General features: G+C 39.8%; 2 protein-coding genes across 4 annotated transcripts in view; one reads left to right on the plus strand and one right to left on the minus strand.

The window, feature by feature from the left end:
• Positions 1–5,030: 5,030 nt before the first annotated feature.
• rps23 (ribosomal protein S23) lies at positions 5,031–7,847 on the minus strand. The gene is made up of 4 exons (XM_030134494.1): positions 7,756–7,847; positions 6,690–6,849; positions 5,356–5,476; positions 5,031–5,218 (listed from the first exon to the last, which is right to left on the minus strand). The coding sequence occupies exons 1-4, from the start codon at positions 7,757–7,759 to the stop codon at positions 5,072–5,074; spliced, it is 432 nt and encodes a 143-aa protein (XP_029990354.1). The 5' UTR covers positions 7,760–7,847; the 3' UTR covers positions 5,031–5,071.
• A 2,726-nt stretch (positions 7,848–10,573) lies between these two features.
• The window catches only part of LOC115419595 (V-type proton ATPase subunit S1-like protein), a 28,457-nt gene continuing 13,831 nt past the window's right edge, over positions 10,574–25,199 (plus strand). The window contains exons 1-4 of one of the 3 annotated variants that reach the window (XM_030134487.1): positions 10,574–10,696; positions 22,697–22,719; positions 22,987–23,031; positions 24,842–24,922. In XM_030134487.1, the coding sequence (XP_029990347.1) occupies positions 10,627–10,696; positions 22,697–22,719; positions 22,987–23,031; positions 24,842–24,922 (219 nt within the window). In that variant the 5' untranslated portion in view covers positions 10,574–10,626. The remainder of the gene's footprint in view (positions 10,697–22,696; positions 22,720–22,986; positions 23,032–24,841; positions 24,923–25,199) is intronic. The other 2 variants (XM_030134488.1, XM_030134489.1) reach the window with 2 other exon arrangements.

Genomic DNA, 25,199 nt, shown 5'->3' on the forward strand with positions numbered 1-25,199 from the left:
GCAATATAGTGTATGAGGTCAAGACTTCCGACGAACATTTCTCTGAGTACGCCATAATTGTTTGTCAGCAGCAACGGTTGTAGTCCATATGAAAATAAATCCAAACTTCAAGTGATTACCTAAATCAGGGGTGTCAAACTCAATTGCACAGGGGGCCAAAACTCAAAGTATACTTCAGGCCGCGAGCCGAACAAGATAAAGATTTATTGAACACACAAAAATGAAATTTTTTAAACATAACTATGAATAAAAACAGACAGGATAATAAACAGTTGTGCCTCTATCAGATTAGGTTATACATGTGAACAAACATTCCCAATGATACAAATATGGTCTACACTTGCACAAATTATTTTTACAACCTCTTTTTTTTTCTTTAACGTGTGTTCAAAACTTTTCTTCAGCTACAAATCTTCTTTTATAATTCAAAATCTGATGACACGGATTTGCTTCCATACATGTAGACGGAGCTGGGCCATTGCTTCAGGAATAGAGCGAATATCAAACTTTGTGGCCCTACAGTGTCGTACTTTGCCCTTTACAGTCCCACTACACTGCAGCACAATCGGCTCCATCTGAATCTGTGCAGGCGCAGTTTCCACGTCAACGGCAATTGGGTTGTGAAGCAGCTCGAAATTCTTTCTGTGCGCTTCAAAGTCACCAAAGCGCCGTGCGAACTCAGTCCCGCTCAGTTTATCAGCAAGCAGTGTCAGCAAGGCAGCTGAAGCACTGCATTATGAGATCTGTAGTTTGTGTTGTATCAGCGCTCATATTGCCGGGCCGTTAATAACAATAATATACATCTATATAAAATGACCTCGCGGGCCGGATATAATCAAACACCTGGCCGGAATGTGGCCAGTGGGCCTTGAGTTGACACATATGACCTAAATGTTCAGTTGTTGGGTGTATTAACGAACACAAGTGGCCTGAACGGGACCAGAGCAGCACAGGCTAACAACTTGGAGGGGGGGGGGCGGCCGCGCGTGACGTGGCTCATTTGCATTTTAAAGGGCTACCACTCAAAATTACCTTCCTGGTGTTATTACTCAGAAATAGGGTTTGAAGATGGACCTGTGGAGTTTGAATTAATGAAGAATTCAGACCCAAGCATAGCATTTACAGTTTATGTAGACCACAGGGAAATGTTTTAAAATGCCATAATGCTATTTAAAAAAAGCAAAATATCACCCCTTTAAACAGTGTTTCACAGGGGCTGGTACAGTCAACATTAACGTTAGCTAACTTCTTAGCAAGATAAGCTAAGTCTGTATTATTAAACCTAAGCTTATTACATTTTTGTGAGGCAAAATCGATTCCAATTTTCCCAAGGAGATGAACTTCCTTTGTTTCCATTCTCATGTTATAGTGAATAAATTGTGCTGTAAAAGTTACAATCAGTGACAGTGTTGCGGCAACTTTATACTTCACATCAACTAGTTCAAAGTTCAGTTCATACAGAATAAAATCAATTCACATTCATAGTTCGCCATTTCAATTGAGACCTAGTTAATGTTCAGTTCATTTAAGATTTTTTTAAGTGTAGAAAAATAAAGTATTTCTGTGCTTATCTTTCTAAATAAACTCTGTTCATTTATCACAGCTGAGGCAGTAACCCCATATTACCAAGATTTTATCTGGACCTAAAACATTCAGAATGTCATAAAAAGTCTGAACTGGTTCAAGTAGTTATAAATATGTTTTAACTATGAGAATCTTAAAATTTTATCTCAGCAGCAGGGCGGCTCAGTGGTAGAGCGGGTCATCCATGACCAAAGGGTTGGTGGTTCGAGTCCTGGCTCCGACTGTCGAAGTGTCCTTGGGCATAGACACTGAACCCTAAAATTGCTCCCAGTAGGGCCAGGCAGCGCCTTGCATGGCAAATCGCCCGCTGGTGTATGAGTGTGTGTGTGATATGGGTGAATGTGAGGAATTGTAAAGCGCTTTGGGTACCATGAAGGTGTAGAAATGCGCTGTATAAGTTCAGCTCCATTTACCATTTATCTCAAAATAACCTATTTCATAAAGTAGAATGTAGGCTAACTTTTTGGATAATAGATAATGTAATCTACATGGTTCTCATTTTGTCACTTGTCTTGACCCTTGAGTGTGTGTTAGCCTCACTTATCTTACACTTTAACACTAATCGTGGTGGCTATTGGCAGCTCTTTGTATTGATGTGGTAGTGGGACCATGGTGGTCATAGAAGTGAAGGGAGTACCCCCCCATTATGGAGGGGTAATTCACACTCTGCATTCAGTCCCGTGACAGTTGTCACAAGTGTCATGTATTGCAGTTCATTTCCTGTTTTATTGTCTCCTCATGTTCCCTCTGTGTTTTTTTTTTTTAATTTCTCTTGGACCGGTGGTAACCTCTGTAAATGTAGTTTTATATAATAAACTCAGCCAAACTCTCTAATTTCTCTAATTCACTTTTCCTCTGTTTTCACCTTGACTTCCTTCAATGTATCCTAATGCAAACACTTCCAATAATGTGCAATAACCCTGCAAAATGTGAATTATGTGCAGTAAGTCGTGACATAATCCTCTGTTCTCACAAAACCAATGCAATATTTTACTCAAAATTTATTCCGACACAAATGCAGTATTTATATACTTTCATAGACATACAGTGTTGATAGTGTTAATATTGTAAATATTGTCAGTTCATACTTTGTCTATTTTTATCTTATTCTACTGTAGTTCTGTTCTTATTTTACTTTTGTTAAATTCCATATTCTTTTTTATTTAACTTTTTAATCTTTTGTAATTTTATTTTCTGACGTATTGGCTTCTTATTCATATAGTTGCACTGACTGGAGTAGCACTGACCACAATGACAATAAAGGCTATTCTATTCTATCCCATTTCTTATCCCTTTACCATTGATCATAACCAAAAACAGTAACTATTGAGATCAAAGTTATAAACAGGTTTATTTCTGCACTAAGTAGAAATTAACTGTAATAATGTGGGTTGTTTTTTTTTTGTTGTTGTTGTAATAAATTGATGCTATTGACAAAAGCTGATGCATGTAATGAATAAATGGAGTCTCAACTGTTCACACTTAGAATAGAACCTGCACATTGGGACTAAATTAACTAGATTTGGTTGGAATGTCTACATTTTAGATGACAAAGATATGAAGAAAATATACATTTGAAAAATACTGAATAGGGTCCTTTTAGTTTTTGTAGAAAAAACAAACATATTAAACTCTTATTTGTGTTAGATGCCGATTGTTATTGTTAATGTTCTAATTATTCTGGTGTCTGTAACTGTTTGAAATGAGTTTTAGGATTCATACATCAGCCAAACTAGCACATTTAACAGAAAGAGAAATGATGAATGAATATTGTTGTAATGTGAAACCCTTTGAAACTTCGCCCTCCTGTCATCCACTGACCTTTGACCTCCTGCTATGGCTGTGTTCCAGTGGGTTTGGACTCTTCTGCTCCAGTCCTGCTCTTTGGCTTTGGTTTTAAGTCCTTTGCTTCTTTGTGAGTCAGCTCAGTGTTGGTGTGAAGGTTCTGGATCCACAGTCCAGCTTCATGTTTCAGCTGTTGGAGTGTGGCTCTGGGCAGAGGTGGGTGTCTGATTTAGCCCACAGCTATATTTACCCGTGCACATGAGTTTGTAAAGAAAAACAGGTCTGCACGCGCTCAGTGGATGATGTGTTAGAGCCTCTGACTTTTAAGCCCAGAGCAGTGGTGTCTGAAACCAGAGATGAAGGAAAACTCCCTGAGGTTTCCTTAGAACTGAAACAAATGTCATTAAATTGACACACTGAACCTTTAAGCTGCAGATTACAACAAATGTGAAAAAAAGTGAAGTATGTTTCCATTAGGTGGTTAGGTGAATAGACTAGGCCAGGGGTCACCAACCCTGGTCCTCAAGAGCTACTACCCTGCATGTTTTAGATGTTTCCCTCATCCAGCACACCTGACAGTTATCAGGCTTCTGTAGAGCTTGATAAGCTTATCATTTGAATCAGTTGTGTTGGAAGAGGGATACATCTAAAACATGCAGGATAGTTGCTCTTCAGGACCAGGGTTGGTGACCCCTGAACTAGGCAATACCATGAGCTCTGTTTCACCAGACCATAATACTCACACTCAAAATTAAAGATGCTGTAAAGAACAAAGCAAAGGGTTTTCTATTACTTCATAGTTTTAGTAAAATAACGGTTTAAGTCCAAGTGAACAACACACACATTAAGCCTATTAGTTTTTGGGAACTCTGGGATTTGAAAAAAAGCTGATTTTACTGTAAAAATAAGTGGTACAGGGAAAAAAATGCAAATTCAATACATCATTATTTTTGACATATTTCTGACAGCTGCATGATTTTTTTCAGGAAGTGTTTAAAATTACGGGTTTTACTACTGCATCTTATAATTTCTGTGAAATAGCGTCATCTTTTTCCATGCCCACAGGATGTTTACTGACATGGCTGTTGAATCAGCTGTTCACAGCATCAGTTCAGGTTAAATAAATGGTCCCATCTGCACATTGTCATTATCCAACATAAGGATCTGAATGGTTTAAACCCAGGTCAGGACTGATTTAGTCTCAGTATTATGTTTTCGTCATTCCAGTTTGGATCATCCATGTTCTATTATTTCAAAACATCACAACAGAGCCAACAATAATGGAATAAAGGTTATATTTAAGACCTCCATTTTAAAGAGCCTTGTATTTTCATTATAGTCTTAAATTCATGCATCTTATTTAAAACTCAGTAAACACTTCAAACTCCAAATGACTGAAACTATTTAGTTTGAAAATGGAACTTCATTTTTTTCCTTTTTAGCATTTCAGGACATTTCCTTTATTCTTTAATTGGTAAAAAAAAAAAAATCAAATGATATTAAGTACAGTTTTTGATAATTTTTTTTTCATCATGTTCAGAGAAAATTCATTCATTTATTTACATTGTGAAACTTCTGCCTGTTTAAATGTCAATGATGCACCTTCACTTTGACTCCAGACATTTCCCATCATCCCTCAGGAACAAACACAGACCACTATAGTCACTGAAAACATGTTTATTTGACTGTTCTGTCTGACCCTCTATGACCTGGGCCTCTCCTTCTTGCCTTTGTAGAGCGCCAGCAGGGACACGTTGGCCACCTTCACCACCTTGAAGCGGACTCCGGGGATGTCACCGACGGCGTGACCTTTACGACCAAACCCGGCCACCAGAACCTCGTCGTTCTCCTGTGGATGTCAAGCAGACGGGTCAGATTGGAGCTGAGGTTGAAGATCCAAGCATGGAACTGAATTCTACAGACTTTTGTTGGTCTCTTAAACCTGCAGATATTCAAGCTCAAACGCAGCCACGGTTTTATATTTACCTCAATGAAGTTGAGGCAGCCATCGTTTGGCACGAAGGCTGTGATCTTCTTGCCATTCTTGATGAGCTGGACTCTCACACATTTTCTGATGGCAGAGTTGGGCTGCTTGGCCTCAACACCACTGCACAAAACAATCACAACAAATGAGGTTTTCAAAAGATGAACCTGCATGTCTGTTCAATGTCCCAACGTCAAAATAAACCAGTCTGGTTGTTTTCTTTTCGATTGTCATCGAATCCTCTGTACTAATAGTGAATTCATCCCATAAACACCATCCACGTACATCTGATGCATTTAGTCAGCTCTGCTGTGAAGAACCTCACAGTCATTAAAACACTTCAGAGTCTTGTCAAACTGGATTATATTTTCAGCCAAATGGCCCCCCAGTCTGGAGAGCTGTTTTCAGTTCAGACATCAGTGTTCCTTCTGTAAAACTTCGGTTTGATGATGCATCAACTGCTGCCATGAAACCTGCACCTGATGTTCAATAAGTTCAAATGGACATTAATGTTTGTTTCAATCTGCTGATTTAATTCAGATTAGTACCATTCAGCATATTCCATTTTAAGCAGTCTGACAGGAAATGAGAATTCTTTCCCTTTACTCTGGGCTTTTTTGGCCTGGAAAGAAAAAAAATCCCCCATAACAGTGATTTGGCTGCTCATAGGTTTTGAAACAAATTAAATGAATGAACACCTTATAGATACAGGGAAACAAGACTCAAACAGAGTCTGGCTTAGACAATCTCTAAATGTAAAGTATCATGAGATAACTTTTGTTATGATTTTGCGATACATACATGCATACATACATATACATATATACATATATATATATATATATAAATTTGATTGATTGAAACACTTAGAGCAAGAAGAGTGCAATGAGGAGGGAGTGGATTTTCTACTTCTGATGCCCCCCCTTTAGCTCCAGCCACTGGCTTTTACCAAAGAGGAAACATTCACTTGATGTTTACTTGTGGTCGATCTCCTATGATGTGAAATTTTTAAAAAATTAAATAAAACAAATACACCTCAATAACAAACTTCATTGTGCCAGAAACTAAAACTGATACTCAATAGAGACAAATCTATTCAGCTGACAGACTTTAGCAATCAGAAGTTGAAAACCTGTTCTTTTCCACAAAAAAACAAAACAAAACAAAAAAACCCACATCAAGTATGTACATTTAATTGCCTGATTAAATGTGCAAAATTTCTACAAAAGTAGATTTTTTCCCCAGAAACCTCAGAGTATAATTGCACCTGAAAGCAAACCCTTAATTTCCAATCAGCTCTCCATCTCTTGACTGAAACCTTGACCATGGTACTCACACTTTCTCAAGGACAATGCCTTTAGCGTGGGAGGCACCTCCGAAGGGATTGGCCTTCAGCGCTGTGCCCAGATGGGCCTTCTTGTACTGTTTATCATGCCATTTCTGCTCACGACGGTGGTTGCGGAGCTTCCTGGCAGTACGCAGACCTCGACACTTTCCTGGAAGATAAGGTAGACAGGAAACAAACTGTATTATCACCAATATTTCACATTACACTGAGGCTAAAATTCCTCCAAATTACAGAGAATTCCGTACAGATAACATTACAATTACATGTACTCTAAAATCTAAGAAAATGTCAACCCATTTAAACTATTCATTCTCCATTTATAAATGCAAAACGTAAAATGCAGGGGAAAATAAATTTGCCAATGACGAAATACGCACATAGAAAAATTCGATAAAATTCAAGTCTAGAAATATATTGGGTAAGTTTACGTAAGGACACATCTTGTTACACGCAAAATCTACAATAAGTGTTGACTGCTTCATATTTATTCCGTAAAATGCAGTTTTTTCCATTTGCCTTTGTTTAATACATATGTATACATATATCATGCATACGACTAATGATATTATAACTAAGGTAATTATTTTTTTCTGAATAGACTGTTCTTCCAGGTAGTTTAGAACCAAAATGTGTCAGAGTTAAAGCTGAGTTTTTCGCTTCATAAACGGACATTCATTTTTCTCAGAATGCCAGTATTTTCACGTTGCTGAGTTAACCGCATCAGCGAACTCAATGAGCCTGGCCCCACATATGTAATACACGACAAGTTTACGGTTGAATAACATAAAAGCAAAAGAAAAATAAATACCAAAAACAATTGAGTATTCATACGTGTTAGCCCGATGCTAAGCTAAAGCTGCTAACACGCTATCATGGCCGCTCCACGTTGCGGAGAACGGGACCCATAAAATCTACAATTTTAAACATCCAGGTATAGTTTCACGTAAAAATAAATGACCCGATGTCAGTTAATAAGTTGTTATTGATCAGATCCAACCTAAAAACGGCAAAATACGTGTTTTTAGAGCGGGTTTAGGATGAAGTTTGGTCCTACCCATGATTGCTGAAGCGAGCCTGGATGGAAAGGAAGGATCCAGGATGCACCGCGGCAATGTCTAGATGGAGGACCCCGGTAAAAGTGGACTGCATATAATGCCTGATTTAAATTCTCACTCGGGGTAAGGTTTTGAAACGTAAAAATCTGTTTATTTATTTATATTTATTTTCTCTCTTCAAAGTAATTAAACTTATCCTTACATTTTTAATGGATTTTGGCTAACGTAACATCACTATCAAAATGAACTAAATAAACAGAAATATTTATATCAAATGTAATAAGTTTAATTAAGCTGATCAAGGGAATTAAATTAGTTCCATGTAGAAATAAACGTTACTTTAGTATAGATGGAGTAAAAGTGTACATTATTCACTATCTCATTGTTGTATCCATACAGCTTTGTGGTCTGTTTAAGCAGGCATGGAATACAATGTAGTTGACCTGATCATTATTACTATAAAATAATTCTTTATGTTTAATGTTGGTTTATTTACCATTCATAAGGTGGCACCACACCACTGTCTCTTTCATAATCTGTAACAATATGTAAATCCTATTCAAGGTTAACAGCCTCTATTAGGCCTGTTGATGGGGTTTAACCTCTGGCCATCTATCCTTTTTCAGAGCAAAAATTCCTACAGTTACAGATCCAAATGACTGTAGCAGGCTGTAGTTTTGAAATTATTTCACTCTCTAAGCAGCTGCAATAGAGACACTAGTATTAAAAAAAATACACTATTTGATATAGATGTACAGAAGCGTATTGCATTCGCACAAAAAATTAAATCGGCTCTGTTTTCCTGAATTAACAAGATACTTCTTTTCTGAAAAGATTTAAATTTGCCTCTGTTTTTCCAAATTAACGAGATAATTATCTTGTTAATTCGGAAAAACAGAGCCAAATTTCATTTTTTGTGTGAATGCAATATGTTTCCGTATAGATGAGTTTACTGAAAACAGCACAAACACCCTTACAGCACAGTAGAATCTGCACCAATGTCGGTATTTAGTGCATTATTTTTTTCAGTTTTTCAGAAGAGCCTTGAGTTGAGTTTACAAAGTTGAATGATTCTTCACTAGAATGTTCTTCGCTCTTGTACCATGTCCTCTCCAAGATGAGACCTAGTGATATGCTAAAGGCCAATGGCTGGTCATTCCTTCAGAGGCAGCGGTGACGTGCAGTCAAAGGAGGCAGGGGAGGCAGAGCCTCCCTTGTCAATCTTGAAAAGAAAAAAAACTTGTCTATAAAATATAATAAATGTTGATAGTTGTCAGCTGGTATGTCCTATAAACTCATTTTCCGTTCGAATCCAGTATTGTTATTATTATTATTATTATTATCTATTTTTTTTTTTTTTTTTGTCAATTAGAATAGCAGAATTTCCGCATGCTCCGTTCAAATACAGGGAGGAGATGCGTTGTGAGGCAATGCTGTGCTGTGCCTCCCGGAGAACTGTCTACTCCCCTCATGAACTCTGCTGGTACCCGATGAAAATATTGTGGCGCTGTCCCTCTGTATATCGCAGTTAAAATGCTTTCAAACACTGATTATATGCTCTATCCTTCCATAATCTGCAGAACGTATGGAATGTATTTCTGTAATGTGTTTAGGCTCGCAGATTAATCATAAAACCGCAGTGAAAAAGTCACTAGGGGAGGCAAACAGTACCCCTGCCTCATGATAGATGGCGCCTGTGAGTCCACAGATTCATGTGCTTATAATCTTCTTCGTTCTTTTTTATACACTTTAATTCACCTCATCAAAAATGGAGGATTACATTTCTGAGCTGAGAATGGATGGATTTCATGTACAAATAAAGGTAAGACCATAAACTTTTTTTATTTTTAGTTTGAAATGGCTCTTTTTGAAGGTTTCCTGTTGAGTTCCTGCCAGTCTACCTATGCTGACTTGATGCAGAGCCCATATACCCAGGCCATTCCGTTTGCTCACTCTCTCTATTCCAGTTTCTCAGGCCACCATATATTTGTAGATCTGGCTCTGAAAGAGTCAGTACCTCCCCAGTCATGAACCCCACTGCACGTCACTGAGAGGCAGTGGTCTGTTTCGAACAATGCTGCAGGTTGTACCCAGTGATGCTAAAAGACAGGTGTTGAACCAAGCCTTCACAGGGATGGGACCGCTTTCTCCTTCAAAATAGGTGACATTAAGTACAACATGTCATTCCTAAATTGTGTACCCATCACATTCAACCAAGCTGATCTGACTAGACAAGACCAACAAGACATCATTCCAGACATACTGATAACCATAACAAGACCAGCAGGTGTTGTCATGTGATAATTATCAAAACTGACTGATAGGTAAATTTAACCCAATAACCTTTTGGCCATGTTTCCAGCTCTACTTTTCCTTTACTAGTAGAAGACCATGAACAGAAAGAACAAGAAAAAGCCCCCCCCCCCCCCCCCCCCCCCCATCACCACCAAAATGTAATCATTTCTTCCTTGTGCCAGTATCAACATTTCCTGAAAATTTCATGAAAATCCATCCATAACTTTTGGAGTTATCTTGCTAACAAACAAATAAACACACACACATGCCCACAAAGTAAAGTGATCACAATACCTCCTGGCGGAGGTAACAAAATGAATGCTGGTGACAGTGCATTATGCAAAGCAGAGTATTTTTTAATCATGATTCCTAATGTGACTAGAGGAGATCTTTCAATTATTTTAGTCTGAAACATCTTTCGTCAGTGGGCAGGACCACCCTGACTGTGTCCTGATTGGCTGGTTCCTCAGTCAGTCAGGGGTTTTAGAGACAGTGGGCTGATTAAAGTAGATTAGAGTGAGAGGGCAGGGGGACAGAGTGTGTGTTGGTGTCACACATCACAGCGATGGTTTCCAATGGCTGCCTCCTCTTCCTCCTGTCCTGTTTGCAGATGTCCACCTGCCTCAAGGCTCCATCTGTACACAGGTGAGAGAAACACACACACACACACACACACACACACACACACACACACACAGAGAGAGAGCTGGGTTCACTGCTGTTGCCTGACCTCTGTGGGTTAATCTGTGACTCCTAATGTGTTGAGATTACTGATGTGTCTCAGTATCTGTGTCAGCGTTGGCTTTGTTGTGATTTTGTCATTTAATGTGGATACTACAGTATATTCACAATATTATCTGTGCTTTACCTTTATGTCAGACAGTCCTGACTGATGGTAATATACAGCTTTCATCAGATAAAGATGAACATAGAAGGTGCATATAAATACATAAAGTGTAAAAAATACAGATAAATGAATCATCTTAATTTTAGAAGGTTGTTGAAATTATTTGTGAATTTATGTGTTCATTAGAGCGTTGGTTTGATTTTTTTTTTTATTTTTTTTTTTTATGTAGAGTATTGTGTTGTAAAGTGGAATGACAGATACACATATCCAACATGAACAAATGAACATGGAAGAAAGACTGGAATAATAAAGGGTTTTTCCCCCTTGGCCAGAAATGGCCGAAGGGGCATTGTAATAATTTTGTCTGTCTGTCTGTCTGTCTGTCCATTCAACGACGTAATCGCATCATCTGAAGAATGCACTGAGATATCTGCACCAAATTTATACTGTGGATGCGTCTTGGCATGGAGCAGAAGCCTATTGAAAATAGCTCACCTTGACCTACTTTTTCAAAGTCAAATGGCATCAAATGGAGACATGCCTATATAATTTTTTTTTTAAAAAAAGTACCATGTGACATTCTGTGAGCTTTTACACATCACAAGCAGTGAACACAAAATATTAGTGTTGATGTCACAACACCCTGAAAATAAGAAATAAACTTTTTTCTTCAGTAATTTAAGTTATATTGGTTTTAGTATAATAGAAGAAAATAAATTAGTTTACATTTTATATTGTATAATGAAAGGATAATTAACTTTAGCAGTGCTAAATTGCTAGTTGCTTGGATTTTGCAGCACCTTAAGACACTTCTAGCAAGGGCAAAACTTGAATCACATGGACCTGTTTCCAGATCTACAGTACATTGGCAATGGGTATTAAAATGTTTTGCATGCTGGATGTGCTCACAAAAATATTTTTCATACGCTTGTTGGGGTGATATGTTTGCTTGAAACAGCCTTGTGCAGTTATAATATCTGAGTACTGTCAAATATAAATATGTACTATATGTAATAAGTTTCACACAAAGACACTGTAATCTAAATTATAGGGCACTATCTTTCAACACAATCTTACACTATATTTGGCCGAGGGGCATTAACGTGAGCAGCATATTACCTTTAACCATGTGAGAGAAATTTGTTTTGAAATGGAGCTCAATTATGAATGAAAGCCCTAAAGATATATATATATATATACATATACATATATATATATATATATATATATATATATATATATACATATATATATATACACACACATATATATGTATATGTGTGTGTGTGTATATATATATATATATATATACACACACACACACACACACATATATATATATATATATATGTATATATATATACATACATATATATATATATATATATATATATATATATATATATATATATATATATATATATATATTGTTTGACCGCTGTATTGGTTGGTTGTGGTGAAGAAGGAGCTGAGCCGAAAGGCGAAGCTCTCGATTTACCGGTCAATCTACGTTCCTACCCTCACTTATGGTCATGAACTTTGGGTCATGACCAAAAGCACAAGATCAAGATCATACAAGTGGTCAAAATGAGTTTCCTCTGTAGGGTGGCTGGGTGGCTGGGTGGCTGGGCGCACCCTTAGGGATAGGGTGAGGAGCTAGGTCACCAGGGAGGAGCTCGGAGTAGAGCCGCTGCTCCTCCACATCGAGAGGGGCCAGCTGAGGTGGCTCGGGCATCTGTTTCAGATGCCTCCTGGACGCCTCCCTGGGGAGGCGTTCCGGGCATGTCCCGCTGGGAGGAGACCTCGGGGAAGACCTAGAACACGCTAGAGAGACTATGTCTCTCGGCTAGCCTGGGAACGCCTTGGGGTCCCCCCGGAAGAGCTGGAGGAGGTGTCTGGGGAGAGGGAAGTCTGGGCATCCCTGCTTAGACTGTTGCCCCCGTGACCTGGCCCTGGATAAAGCGGAAGACAATGGATGGATGGATGGATGGATATATTTTGTTTGTTTTGTTTTGTTTTTTTCTTGGCCACCTGGGCAGTGCCGCCTTCAGACTTGGGTCCTCTACCAGAGGCCTGGGAGCCTGAGGGTTCTGTGCAGGATCTTAGCTGTTCCTAGCTGCGGTCTTTTGGACAGAGATTTCTGATGTTGTTCCTGGTATCTGCTGGAGCCATCCTCTCAGCTTGGGGGTCACTGCCCCTAGTGCCCCAATCACTACTGGTAACACTGTTGCCTTCACACCCCACATTTTCTCTATCTCCTCTTTCAGCCCTTGGTGTTTCTCAAGCTTCTCGTGTTCTTTCTTTCTGATGTTGTTACCACTTGGGATTGCTACATTTATCACAACCACTGTCTTCTGATGTTTATCCATCACCACTATGTCTGGCTGATTGGCCATCACCATCTTGTCAGGATCTGGAAGTCCAACAGGATCTTGGCCTGTTTGTTCTTGATCAACTTTAGGGGTGTCTCCCATCTTGACCCTGGGACCTCGAGTCCATACTCAGTACAGTGGTGCTGTATACTATGCCCGTTACCTGGTTATGCCGTTCCATGTATGCTTTGCCTGCCAGCATGTTGCACCCTGCTGTGATGTGCTGGACTGTCTTAGGGGCTTCTCTACACAGCCTTCACCTGGGGTGTAGTCTGGTGTGGTAGACTCTATTGCCCTGGTGTTCAGGGCCTGTTCTTGTGCAGCCATGAATAGTGCCTCTGTGCTGTCTTTCAGTTCAGCCTCTTCCAGCCACTGGGATGTTTTCTCGATATCAGCTACTTTCTCAATTTATTGGTGGTACATGTCATACAGGGGCTTGTCCTTCCATGATAGACCTTATCATGGTCTATGGTCCTCCTTACTAGGCTTTTGTTGCCTGAGGCGTTCACTCAGCAGTTGGTCATTGGGGGCCATCTTCTTGATATATTCCTGGAGGTTTGCCGTTTCCTCGTGGACAGTAGCTCTGACACTTACTAGTCCTTAGTCCCCCCCCTTTCGCTTTGTGTACAGCCTCAGGATGCTGGATTTAGGGTGAAACCCTCCATGTATGGTAAGGAGCTTCCTTGTCTTGATAGCAGTGGCTTGTATTTCTTCCAGTGGCCAGAATATTATGGATCCAGATCAATGGAAACACCGGGACACGATGGGAGGACCAGGTCGGGCTGTGATCACACACTAACAAGGTCGGTCTGGGACAGGCAAAAACAGCATATTGATTCAGATTCAGATTTATTAATTGTCATTCTCAGGGCCGGACTGAGACTCATTTTCAGCCCTGGAGTTTCATACCTCAGTCCGGCTCACTTTAGATCACGACCAATTATTATTAAGATCATGTAATTACAACCTTACATGTTATCTTCTTCTGTCTCATTTCTGACTAGTGGTTCAGGGTTGTGCTGCTGAGCTGCCCCTCTGTCATCAGTAGACTCTGCTCTCCCTTTCACACTTCCTCCAGTTTCCCTAGACTCGCCTGCACCTGGATCACAATAAAAAATAATATCTACAGACATTTTGACTTGCTTAACCAATTAAGATATTTACATTGGCAAAATATGCAGGCTTATTTAATATTACTTTATGCTATTGCCTTTCAGTTGTGGGCTTTGTGTATTTACTGTCTCACTTTTAATGATAAAAAATAAAATAGGTCAGGACTATCGTTTGGGTGTAGAAAGTGGTTTTACTGGAAGTAATGCTTGCTTGTTCACCCAATCTGTTACAACATCTTACCTTTTCCTTCCATCCTGACAGGAGTAATTCCCTCATCACTACTGGCTCCGGGCTCTGCTTCTGACACTAAATCACATTTAAAAAATGTCATAATTCTCAGCACAAATGTTCTATTTTGCAAAGCCTTCATGTCAGTTTCATTCATGTAGTGCTGATTCATCTAGCATCTCAGAGCACCTTTCATATTGAACAGGCCTGCACCATACTTTTCATTGTAGCCTATTTATTCTAATAATATTCACTCTATGAGCAGTCCTACCTGCCCACTCTGGACTTGTGGGCTCATGGCTGGTGTCTGGTGCTGGATCTTCTTTCTGACTCTGAGGAGCTACAAGACAAAGTTTTCCAGTTATGTGGCGTCGCATCATACTATTATTTAAATTGCATAATGTTATGTTACACGCCACAATGCCACACAATTCATTGACTCAGTAATTAACTAGCTTGAAAGGTGGTTTACCCGTTTCATCGTCCTCATTAGTTGTTTCCAACCGGGAGGTCGTTATTGTGAAAAAGTTGCAGATTTTGGCACATTTGGCTGCGTTAGCTTCAAGAGCTTTCCTCTTTTAATTCTTGTCTTCCTCTGCGCCACCCTTGCTCTTTCTATTATCCATGTTTCAAACAGCAAACACAACTGACCATCAACATAGCCTACAGAGCAGAGATCGTATGTGATACACAGCTACAGTACAGAGCTACTAACCGTATGCAAGGACATATTACGTCAGGTCACGGTGCATCTGCAAAAAAGAGGAAGAAAAAAACAGTTTACTAGTAGAGGGGGTGGTGGCCCAGGAACAGCGGTTGCAGATTATGTGATCAACTCAGTGCTATGACTGAACACCCCCCCCCCCCCCCCCCCAAAATAAATAAATAAAATATTAAATATATATTTAAAGTGAAATCCGGCCCTCGCGGCCTAAATATTGTACCGGCCCACCGGGAATTGTCCCGGTCCTCCCGATTAGCCAGTTCAGGCCTGGTCATTCAATAAAAACATCCCAGATGGTGTTACAGAACGAAATAGCAAAATGCACAGCATGAAATAAAAACACAGAAAAAAGATCCTAAAAACACCAACTAAAATCAACCCATATATATGATAAAATATAAAGAACTGCACTAATAAATAAATAAATACATACATACATACATACATACATACATACATACATAGTAGGCCTGTAACGGTACACAAAATTTTCAGTTCGGTACGTTTTCGGTTTTGAAAGCCACGGTTCGTTTTTTTTTTTCAGTTCGGTACGGGAAGACAGAAAACCCCTCAAAATGTCTTTAATGCATTTATGAATTTTTGAACATTTTCCCCCCAATTTTGGAGACAATAGAATATAGAAAAACAGGAATAATATAATTCTGCTGCTATAAATCAAATAGAAAATAAATTATTAATATTACAAAATGTATTTTAAACATTAGTATTGCACTTTTCCCTGAAAGGTAGTTTTGAACAAACAAAAAAAAATCTAATCAGTTCTGTCAGTTCACATTCTTCATAAAAATATCAACAAAAAAATTCTGCATGAAGTGCAACATTAACAGGAGGGTAAACTGGTATTCTGTTTAAACAAACTGAAGAGAAACATTGACAACAAACTTAACCAAATTAATTATTTATTTTAGGACAGAGAACAAACTGTTTAGGACACTTTATATGTTGGTGTGCGTGTGCGCGCACGCGCAAGGTGCGATTTGTCTGGGTGATCGTTTGTTTGTTGTTTTTTTTGTTTGTTGGGGTGCGGTCTGGTCCATAACTAACGTAACTAATGCTGGCGTGAAACGAAAGTGAAACTTTATTTTTATATACTTTCAACGTTCAACTCCAAGTTCTATTCCTCTGTTATACAGCGTGCGTGAGAGAGACACAGACAGAGCTAGTGTCAGTGTTTTAGAACTACCGTAGTTCCTAGGGGCCAAACAACGTTCGTCTTATCACCATCTCCTTCCTCTTTGTCTTTCACCGGGACCTGAACTGATCCAAACTGGACTGTAATGATGGTGGGGGGGTCTTCAGTCTCTTCCTTCCAGGTTCACATCATATTTGTTGTTTGTGTTTTTTTTACCTTATATCAGCTGCTATTTCGTATTTCGTGTCAGTGTGTGCTCCTTCAATATGTCCGTGTGAAACTTGCGCGGATTTAAAGTTCCGCATCGAACGACGTCTTTCATTCCTTTTTCTTTTTCTCAACATACTGTGCCGTTTCGGTACAGCTGTGTACCGAACCGAACAGGTGTGTACCGAAACGGTTCGGTTCAGTACGTGTACCATTACAGGCCTAATACATAGTAAAGACAAAAAAGAGATATTGCACGATGGAGGGGTCCCTATTGCACCTATTATTGCACATTCTGTTTTTCACTTCACCCCCTCAACTTTTGTTAAGCAGTCTTATGGCTATTGGATAAAAACTATTTAAAAATCTGGCAGTTTTGCACCTCAGGCTCCGGAGGCGTTTCCCCGAGGGCAGGAGGGAAAATGCTTTGTTGAAGGGGTGGGAGGTGTCTCTATCAATACCCCTCACCTAGGACAGACAGCACTGTTCTGCCAGCTCAGCCATGGTTGGCAGTGTGGACCCAATGATTTTTTGTGCTGCCCTCACCACCCTCCCCAGTGCCTTCCTGTCCATGAGGCTGCTGCTCTCATACCATAGGGAGATGCTGCTGGAGAGAACAGACTCTGTGGTTCCTCTGTAGAATGAGGTGAGGACAGCTGGGCTCAGATGGGCTCTCTTTAACCGGTGGAGGAAGTGCAGGCACTGGTTGGCCTTTTTAACCAGAGAGTTTATGCGCAGGGACCAGGTTAGATTGTCCGAGACATGAACCCCCAGGAATTTGGATGATTCCACAATCTCCACAGCAGAGTCTCTGATGTAAATGAGTGTGTGTAGGGGGGTGTTTTCTCTTTTGAGTTATTAGTTTTTAGCTTACCGGCCAACAGGCCGTAAGCTATTGTCGTCATGCGGCCTCCGTCGTCGTCTGTCGTCGTCTGTCGTCGTCTGTCGTCGTCTGTCGTCGTCATCTGTCATTGTCATCTGTCGTTGTTGTCTGTCGTCGTCGTCTGTCGTCCGTTACAAAAATTTCAATTGTCTTCTCCGAAACTACAATTCCGATTGACTTCAAATTTGGTATACAGCTTCTTTATGATGATGCCAACAAAAGTTAGTGGATCCGGATCTGATTCTGGATTTGGAGCGACTTTGAAAAATTTCCCCATTATAAGAGATAGGAAGTGGATTGATGCAATAACTCTGTAAATATAAATGATATCAAGTTGAAATTTCTACTGTCCAGCCCTGATGGGGAGATGACCAAAACATAATGGCCACATGTGGGTCAGGATCTTCTTCTGGATCCGGGAACTTACGGAAAATTTAACATGGGCTATTATGGAGAAAAAATTTCAATCATCTTCTTCTCCGAAACTACAGTTCCGATTAACTTCAAACTTGGTATACAGCTTGTTTATGATGTCAACAAAAGTTAGTGAAATTATTTCGATCTGGATCTGATTCTGGATTTGGTGTGACTTTGAAAAATTTTCCCATTATAACAGATAGGAAGTGGATTGATACAATAAATCAGTAAGTAAATCAATGATATCAAGTTGGAATTTGAATTTTTAACTGATCTGATCGGAATATGACCAAAACATGGGCTATTTCTGTAATATAATACATACACATAACTGGGTGATGATAAATGGCATCTGGATACATTTCCCAAAGCTTTTCATTTGCCCGGTAAGCTACAGGGCCATTGGTCCTTTTTTTACAATTACAATGGGCTTACAGGCAGCCTGCGGACGAGTCCATTCACAGCCGCTAATGGTGGAGGGGGTGTGGGCTGGATCCAGATTAACAGAAATGCTGACCCCCAATGAATCTCTTCCCTCAAGGTGAACAATTTCTTTTCTTTTTAACCCGCCACCACCACCCCTCTTTGGAGGACACTTTATTTGTAATTACAGCTTGTTTTTAAGTGACAGTTTCCAACTTTCATATTCACGTGTTCATCCATTCCTTGCTTGTATACATATACATAGAGGGAGGGTCATATAGCCCACAGTGTAAGGGACAGGACAAGACAAGACAGTGGGACTAAACAGACATAAAACAAGACCGTGGGACAAGGCAGCTAAGTGGTTGCTATTGAAAACATAACCAAACATGTGAAAGATATGACAACAAGTAAGACAAGACAAAAACAGATACTGATTACATATTCATCATTATACACTGGTGTGCGCGTGTGTGTGTGTGTGTGTGTGAGAGAGAGAGAGAGAGAGAGAGAGAGAGAGGAGAAGGGACCAAACAGAGAGGGGCTCTACTGCTGGGTGTTACATGGTGGTGGTTCAGTTTAGGTTTTCCAGTGAGATGTGTTCTAAAAGGGGGAGGAGAGAAGGAGAGAGTGGAGGGGGGAGAAAAGGGGAGAAGAAAGTGGGGAAGACCCCCAGAGGGGAACACCAACAGTACTACAACTACTAACAATAATAATCATGGTGATAACCACAATGGCAACAATGACCAAAACAAGAACCAAGAAAACTGGGCAGAGGGAAAAGAAGAAAAAAAAAAAAGGAAATTTCAGTAAAAGAAGATAAATTAGAGCTGCCAAATGAGAAATACAGGAGAGGAAAACATGAGTAGAATACCACAAACAATGACAGCACAAAAACAACACCAGCAACAGATCCACACCACAATCAGCTACCCACACCAATCCCCCCGCCACAGAGTGACCGCACCACTACGTAGTAAAGAGAACAAGGCAAAGACACTGAGGTGCACTCAGTGATGAACACATCCATGCAACTGCAAATGCAACCCCTCCAAGGACCAGGGGCCAACAAAGAGGATCCTAAGGCCTGGCCAACCAGCAGACAACACAGAGAAGAGGATCCAGTCCACCCCCCCTTAGAGGTGATGGTGCACTTGTCCTGAAGATGGTCGAGGGAGGCCCCCTGCTGGAGGCCCCACAGCAGCCGAGCACAGGCCCCAGGGGACCAGGGATGTCACCCACCAAACCCCCGCCAGGTGCCAGGCGCCGGCCACTCGGGGACAAAAAAGGCACGGGCCCCCTAGCCCCATGAGCCCAGGAGCCACCCGCCCCCCTGGGCAGGGGCCCCACTCAGCACACCGGGGAAACCAGGCTGCCCCAGACAGCCACCCACCGTGGGCCAGTATGCACCCCATTTTTTAAAGGATAGTTTGTAGATGCAAACATTTTCATCATGTAATTTTACTTTTTTCACTGTTATTGTTTTATTGATCTAACCCACATGAGATTATATTGGACTGAATGTGGCCCCTGAACTAAAATGAGTTTGACACCCTTGCTATTTGCCGCTCTGCTCCCCAGCTCTGGAACTCCTTGCCACCGGATCTCAGAAAACACCACTTCACTCCCTCTCTTCAAATCCAGACTCGAAATGCATCTGTTTAGGACCTCTTTCTCTTTGTGAACGCAATTGCATTGTCCAGTTTTTTAACCTGCCTTTTATTTTTACTCTGCTTTATTGCTTGTTTTATACTCTCCTGTTTTACTGTTTTACTGTACGGTGTCCTTGAGTACCAAGAAAGGCGCCTATAAATAAAATGTATTATTATTATTATTAGGGACCGAGCCGAAAGGTAAGGCCCTCTCACATAGTGAGAGGCCTTGCCTGCAAGCAAGGCCCTATTGTTATTCGTTCGTTTTTTTTTTTTTTCTGACGTAACTTTGAACTGGATTTTGACCCCCTAAACGTGCTCAAAAACTCACCAAATTTGGCACACATGTCAGGCCTGGTGAAAAATTTTCTAAAATGTAAAAATTAACCCCATAGGTGCCAAAATGGGCTCTCTAGCGCCCCCTGGATACACAAAATCTGCCCTAGCGCCCAGTAGGAATGTCATAGAAACATGAAACCAACGCCAAAATTTTTGTCTCATCGAGCCCGACAAATCACGTGCGGGTACTTGTGACCTAACTCCAACAGGAAGTTCAGAATTTGCCTTTCAAAATAAAATGCTCAAATCGCAAACTTCCAGTAGGAATGTCATAGACACACGAAACCAATGCCAAAACGTTTGTTTAATCAAGCCCAACAAATCACGTGCTGACACCTATGAGCTATCTCCAACAGGAAGTTCGCAATATGCTTTTCAAAATAAAATTTCTAAAACTAACTCCGATTACACCGTTTGTCGTATTGACTTCTAAATAGCACCAAAAGATAGAGTGAACCCTCCTCGAAAAAGTTTCGTCACACTTTTTCCCATAACTGCCTTAGTTTTTTTTTAGAAGCCTGCAAAGTTGTGATGTTTGGAACTCATTTTTCACTTTGGAATTTTTCCCCACATGTGACATATCTACGCATTCACAGGACTCAGCACAATGCTCACATGCAAAAATTTTGGAGATAGGATGTACGGTTATTGATTTATAGCAATTTGTTTATTTTCATACTTTTTCCACTTTAGACTGCCATTTGACCCCCTTAACATGCTCCAAAACTCACCAAATTTGCCATGTATTTCATGGCTGGTGAACACTTTGATTTAATATCAAAATTAACCCCTTGGGTGCCAAAATGGACTCTGTAGCGCCACCTTTGTACTAAAAAACACACAAAATCTGCTCTAGCAGCCAGTAGGAATGTCACAGAAACATGAAACAAATGCCAAAATGTTGGTCTGATTGAGCCCGACTAATCATACACTGACACTCATGAGCTAACTCCAACAGGAAGTTGGCAATCTGCCTTTGAAAGTTACTCTACATTTCTGCAATTACTGCTTATTCATTTCAGACTTTACATCAGTTAAGTCTGCAGAATCCAAAAGTGAAAGAATTTTTCAGATACGACCTACGGTTATGGAATAATGGTGATTTTTTTGAACAGTACGTTTAGTTTCACTTTTCACAATGACCAAATCCCTATAAAACTCTTGCTGGTGCCTTCTTGTGTATTCCTGTCTATAGTGCAGTGGTTAGTGCTGCTCTCTATTGACCAGGAGAACCCTGGTTAAAGTCCCAGGCAATCCAATTATTATTATTTATTTATTTTTTTTTTTCGTTCATTTTAAAACAGGTTTTATTGCATTATATTGTGGATATTGGACATTTTGCACACTTTAAAAAGTACATGGAGTACATTTTTTCAAAATAAAACCCCTATTAAAAATAATACATAATGTCTATTATATAACTTCTTTTCATTTTTATGACCAAACGCTCAACTGTTTGTACAATGTTTCTTCATTCAAAAGTACTCTTTCTCACAGACACACATGCTCACACAATAGGGTTTCTCCAAAATAGTAGCCTTAAATGCAATAAATAATCACTTTTAGGCTCAATTATTCATACAATTTCTATTCATTTTTCAAACTGATTCTTTCTCTCACATACAAAACAAATGCACATACACACAGTAGGGTTCCAAAAGAAAAGTCTCATTAAAGGTGGTGGTGGTTTCAGCAGAGGGTCGCTGGTGTTCTGTAGAGATGTAAGGAGGACGGACACTAAACGGTGGGAACTGGTATGGGGACGGAGAGGTTTGAGTGGAGCTGAGGTGTCGACGGTCACGGGAGGCGGATCGCGGGGGAGGCGGAACGCCTGGTGCGAGGTCCCGCCCAATGCTCCTTGCAGCTTTAATTCTTCTTCTTCTTCTTCTTCTTCTTCTTCTTCTTCTTCTTCTTCTTCTTCTTCTTCTTATTATTATTATTATTATTATTATTATTATTATTATTATTATTATTATTATTATTATTATTATATAACATACATAATAAGTAGTGTATTTATCCTATGTATATGTCATAATGTGTCAGTGTAATAACCAAATAAAAATAAATGAACTACAGATACAGACACAGTGGACATCATGTGTTCAAATACCTTAAACTGAACATAAAAGACAAACTGTCATCACTAAAAACAAGATGTCAAAGCAAAGTTAAAGAGACATTTAAATCCATTTATAAGACTGGGATTGAGACTAAAACTGAGTAATGAGAATAAACCTAATATCATTATGTGTTTACTGATGGTTTTGTCATTTCCTGTTCACAGTGGTGCTGGATCTCACATCACAGGTGAGTGTATTTATACGTCCACGTGTGGAGGCACAACACACACTCTGATCAACATGTTTGTGAGGTTCATGGTTTTTTTTAAAGTGAAGAAAAGAGAAAATGAAATGAATTTAAACAAGCAAAACATTTGGATCTTTATTTTGTATTGAAATCAACACAGACAAGGTAAAACCAGATCAGACATAGAGACATCTGTTCAAGTAATTATAGAGGAAATGTTAGTGACATTAATGAAAGTGACTCTGAAATGTTCATGTCTGACTTTAGCTGAGCAGCAGAACGACAGCGGATGAAGATGACCAACAGCTTCTGCCAGGTAAAACTGGAAAAACTACATCCGCGCCCGATTCCACTGTAAATGATTGAACAGATCATTTTATTTATTTATTTATTAACCTTTATTTAACCAGGAAAATCCCAATGAGAATAAGAACCTCTTTTATGAGGGAGTCCTGACCATGATAGGCAGCAGCAAATACAACACAGTTACAAGATTACACAGTTAAAACACACAGAACACACACTTTTATCAATAAACAGTCAGTAAAAATAACATTTACAAGCAGATGAAAAAAAATAAGTGCATGTCATGAAGTCAGACTCAAGAATTCTCAGTTTGGACTTAAAACACTCAAAGAAATGATCTCAGCCAGTTTCAGTCTTTGTGCAGCTGATTCATCATAAGGTCAGAATAAACAAAAGCCCTTTGACCCAGTTCTGTATGAACAAATGGAACAGAAAACCATATATGATCATTTGTATGGAGAAAATAAATATCAGAATTTCTCTTCACAATTAATGTACAAATGTAGAGTCAGCAAGAAATACTGACTTATATATAAACATGAACCAATGGCTGATCCTTCTGGTGAACGACCTGGACCAGTCGGACAAGGACCTGTTGGACCAGAACAGGACAAGTCAGACTGAGACCAGGACCAGTTGAACCAGGAACAGACCATTTAGAGACCAGTACCAGTTGAACTAGGAGTAAGACCAGTCGGCTCAGGACCAGTCGGCCCAGGAGATCCTACCCCAGAACAGTGTTTCCCACCCTTTTTGAGCCACGTCACATATTTTACATAAAACCACAAGCCACACCCCAAACAAAAAATTTCACAAAAAGTATGTTTATTGAAATAAATGCAAATCTAGTCTCAATTTACTTCCCTCAGTGTGAACCTGAGTCTATTCAGTTGAACAAAAGCGATATTCTTGCAGGAATTGGAAGAAAGACGCTGGGCATTTGGAAAAGCTGAGAGGGGTGCATCAGCAACCCCTCGGATGGACCCCCGCTTACGATTGAGATCCATGTAATAGAGGCATACCCCCCCCCCCCGCGCCCCAACCCCACATGCGAGTCCCACTGGTAACTCACTGATCCGCGCATCACTAGTGAAGGGGGCTTTATCAACAAAACGCACCGCATCCTGGCCGGTTCACTTTATTTTCACTTTGCAAACTGTTGTTGTAGAGTGGATCATTGGCGCATGCAGTCGTACATATCATATCACACTGCTCGCTTAGAGTACCATCAGGTGAAACTGGATATCTTCCATGGCACACCTGATGATTTCTCACCGCACACTATGTTCCGCAGGAAGCACTGCCCCAGAGTATACCTCACAGTGGTGTCAACACTTTACAATTAGTATGAACCTGAGAGGAGCATCATGGGAAAAGAGTCCACCATCTGAAGACACTGAGCAGAAACATTCATGTATAAAACATCTGCATAATCCAACACTGATAAAAAAAAAAGCTGCAGCAAAAATAAATATTAATAATTATACAATTATATACTGTATATTATTATCATCATTATCCAAAGTGGTGAGAGCGCTTTCTTCTGTGGAAAAACTAGTTTAGCTACTAAATGTATAAAGCAGGATGTGATGAGAGTTAAAAATTAGCCAATGACATGAGACTTAACCTGACCAACACTTAAATGAATTAAAAGAATGAATTATCTACACAAATAGTTGTGGTGTAAAGTAATCAAGATAGTAAGTCATGGTGGTAGTAAAGTAGAGGTTGAGCACTAGTTATGTGTAAGATCACCATAATTATCATCATTTGTATATTGGGGTTCCGTATTTGATGTCTCATTTTTGTCTTGTTTCAGTTTCCTGCTCGTCCTCACATTCTTCAGAGGAAGTTACTTCAAACACCTGGAGCTGCACTTCCCTTCCCTCCCCTCAAGGTGGTGCAGTTTCTGGTTCTTCTATATTCTAACCGGTTTAGCTGAACACTGAAACCCAGACACCTATACACATTCCATTAGACCAGTGGTTCTGAACTGGTTTGGGTTCTGGATCTACAATCACCATTAGTGACAAGACCAGACTCAAACTGATAAAAGTTAAACTTTTCAAGGGTATTTAATATAAAGGTGGTGTGTTTTGAACCTGAGATAATACAGAATATCACAGTATGAAAACACAGAAGACAAGTTTAATGATAAACCAAAGTGACCAGCA

The sequence above is a fragment of the Sphaeramia orbicularis genome, chromosome 5, assembly GCF_902148855.1.
Source record: "Sphaeramia orbicularis chromosome 5, fSphaOr1.1, whole genome shotgun sequence".
Classification (NCBI taxonomy): domain Eukaryota; kingdom Metazoa; phylum Chordata; class Actinopteri; order Kurtiformes; family Apogonidae; genus Sphaeramia; species Sphaeramia orbicularis.

What these genes read in the sequence shown, in the direction of transcription:
- rps23 (XM_030134494.1), bottom strand. An exon ending in GGCATTGTCCTTGAGAAAGT is followed by an intron (nt 5,477 to 6,689) that starts GTGAGTACCATG and finishes TGTTTTGTGCAG; the next exon opens with TGGTGTTGAGGCCAAGCAGC. An exon ending in GCTGCCTCAACTTCATTGAG is followed by an intron (nt 5,219 to 5,355) that starts GTAAATATAAAA and finishes TGACATCCACAG; the next exon opens with GAGAACGACGAGGTTCTGGT.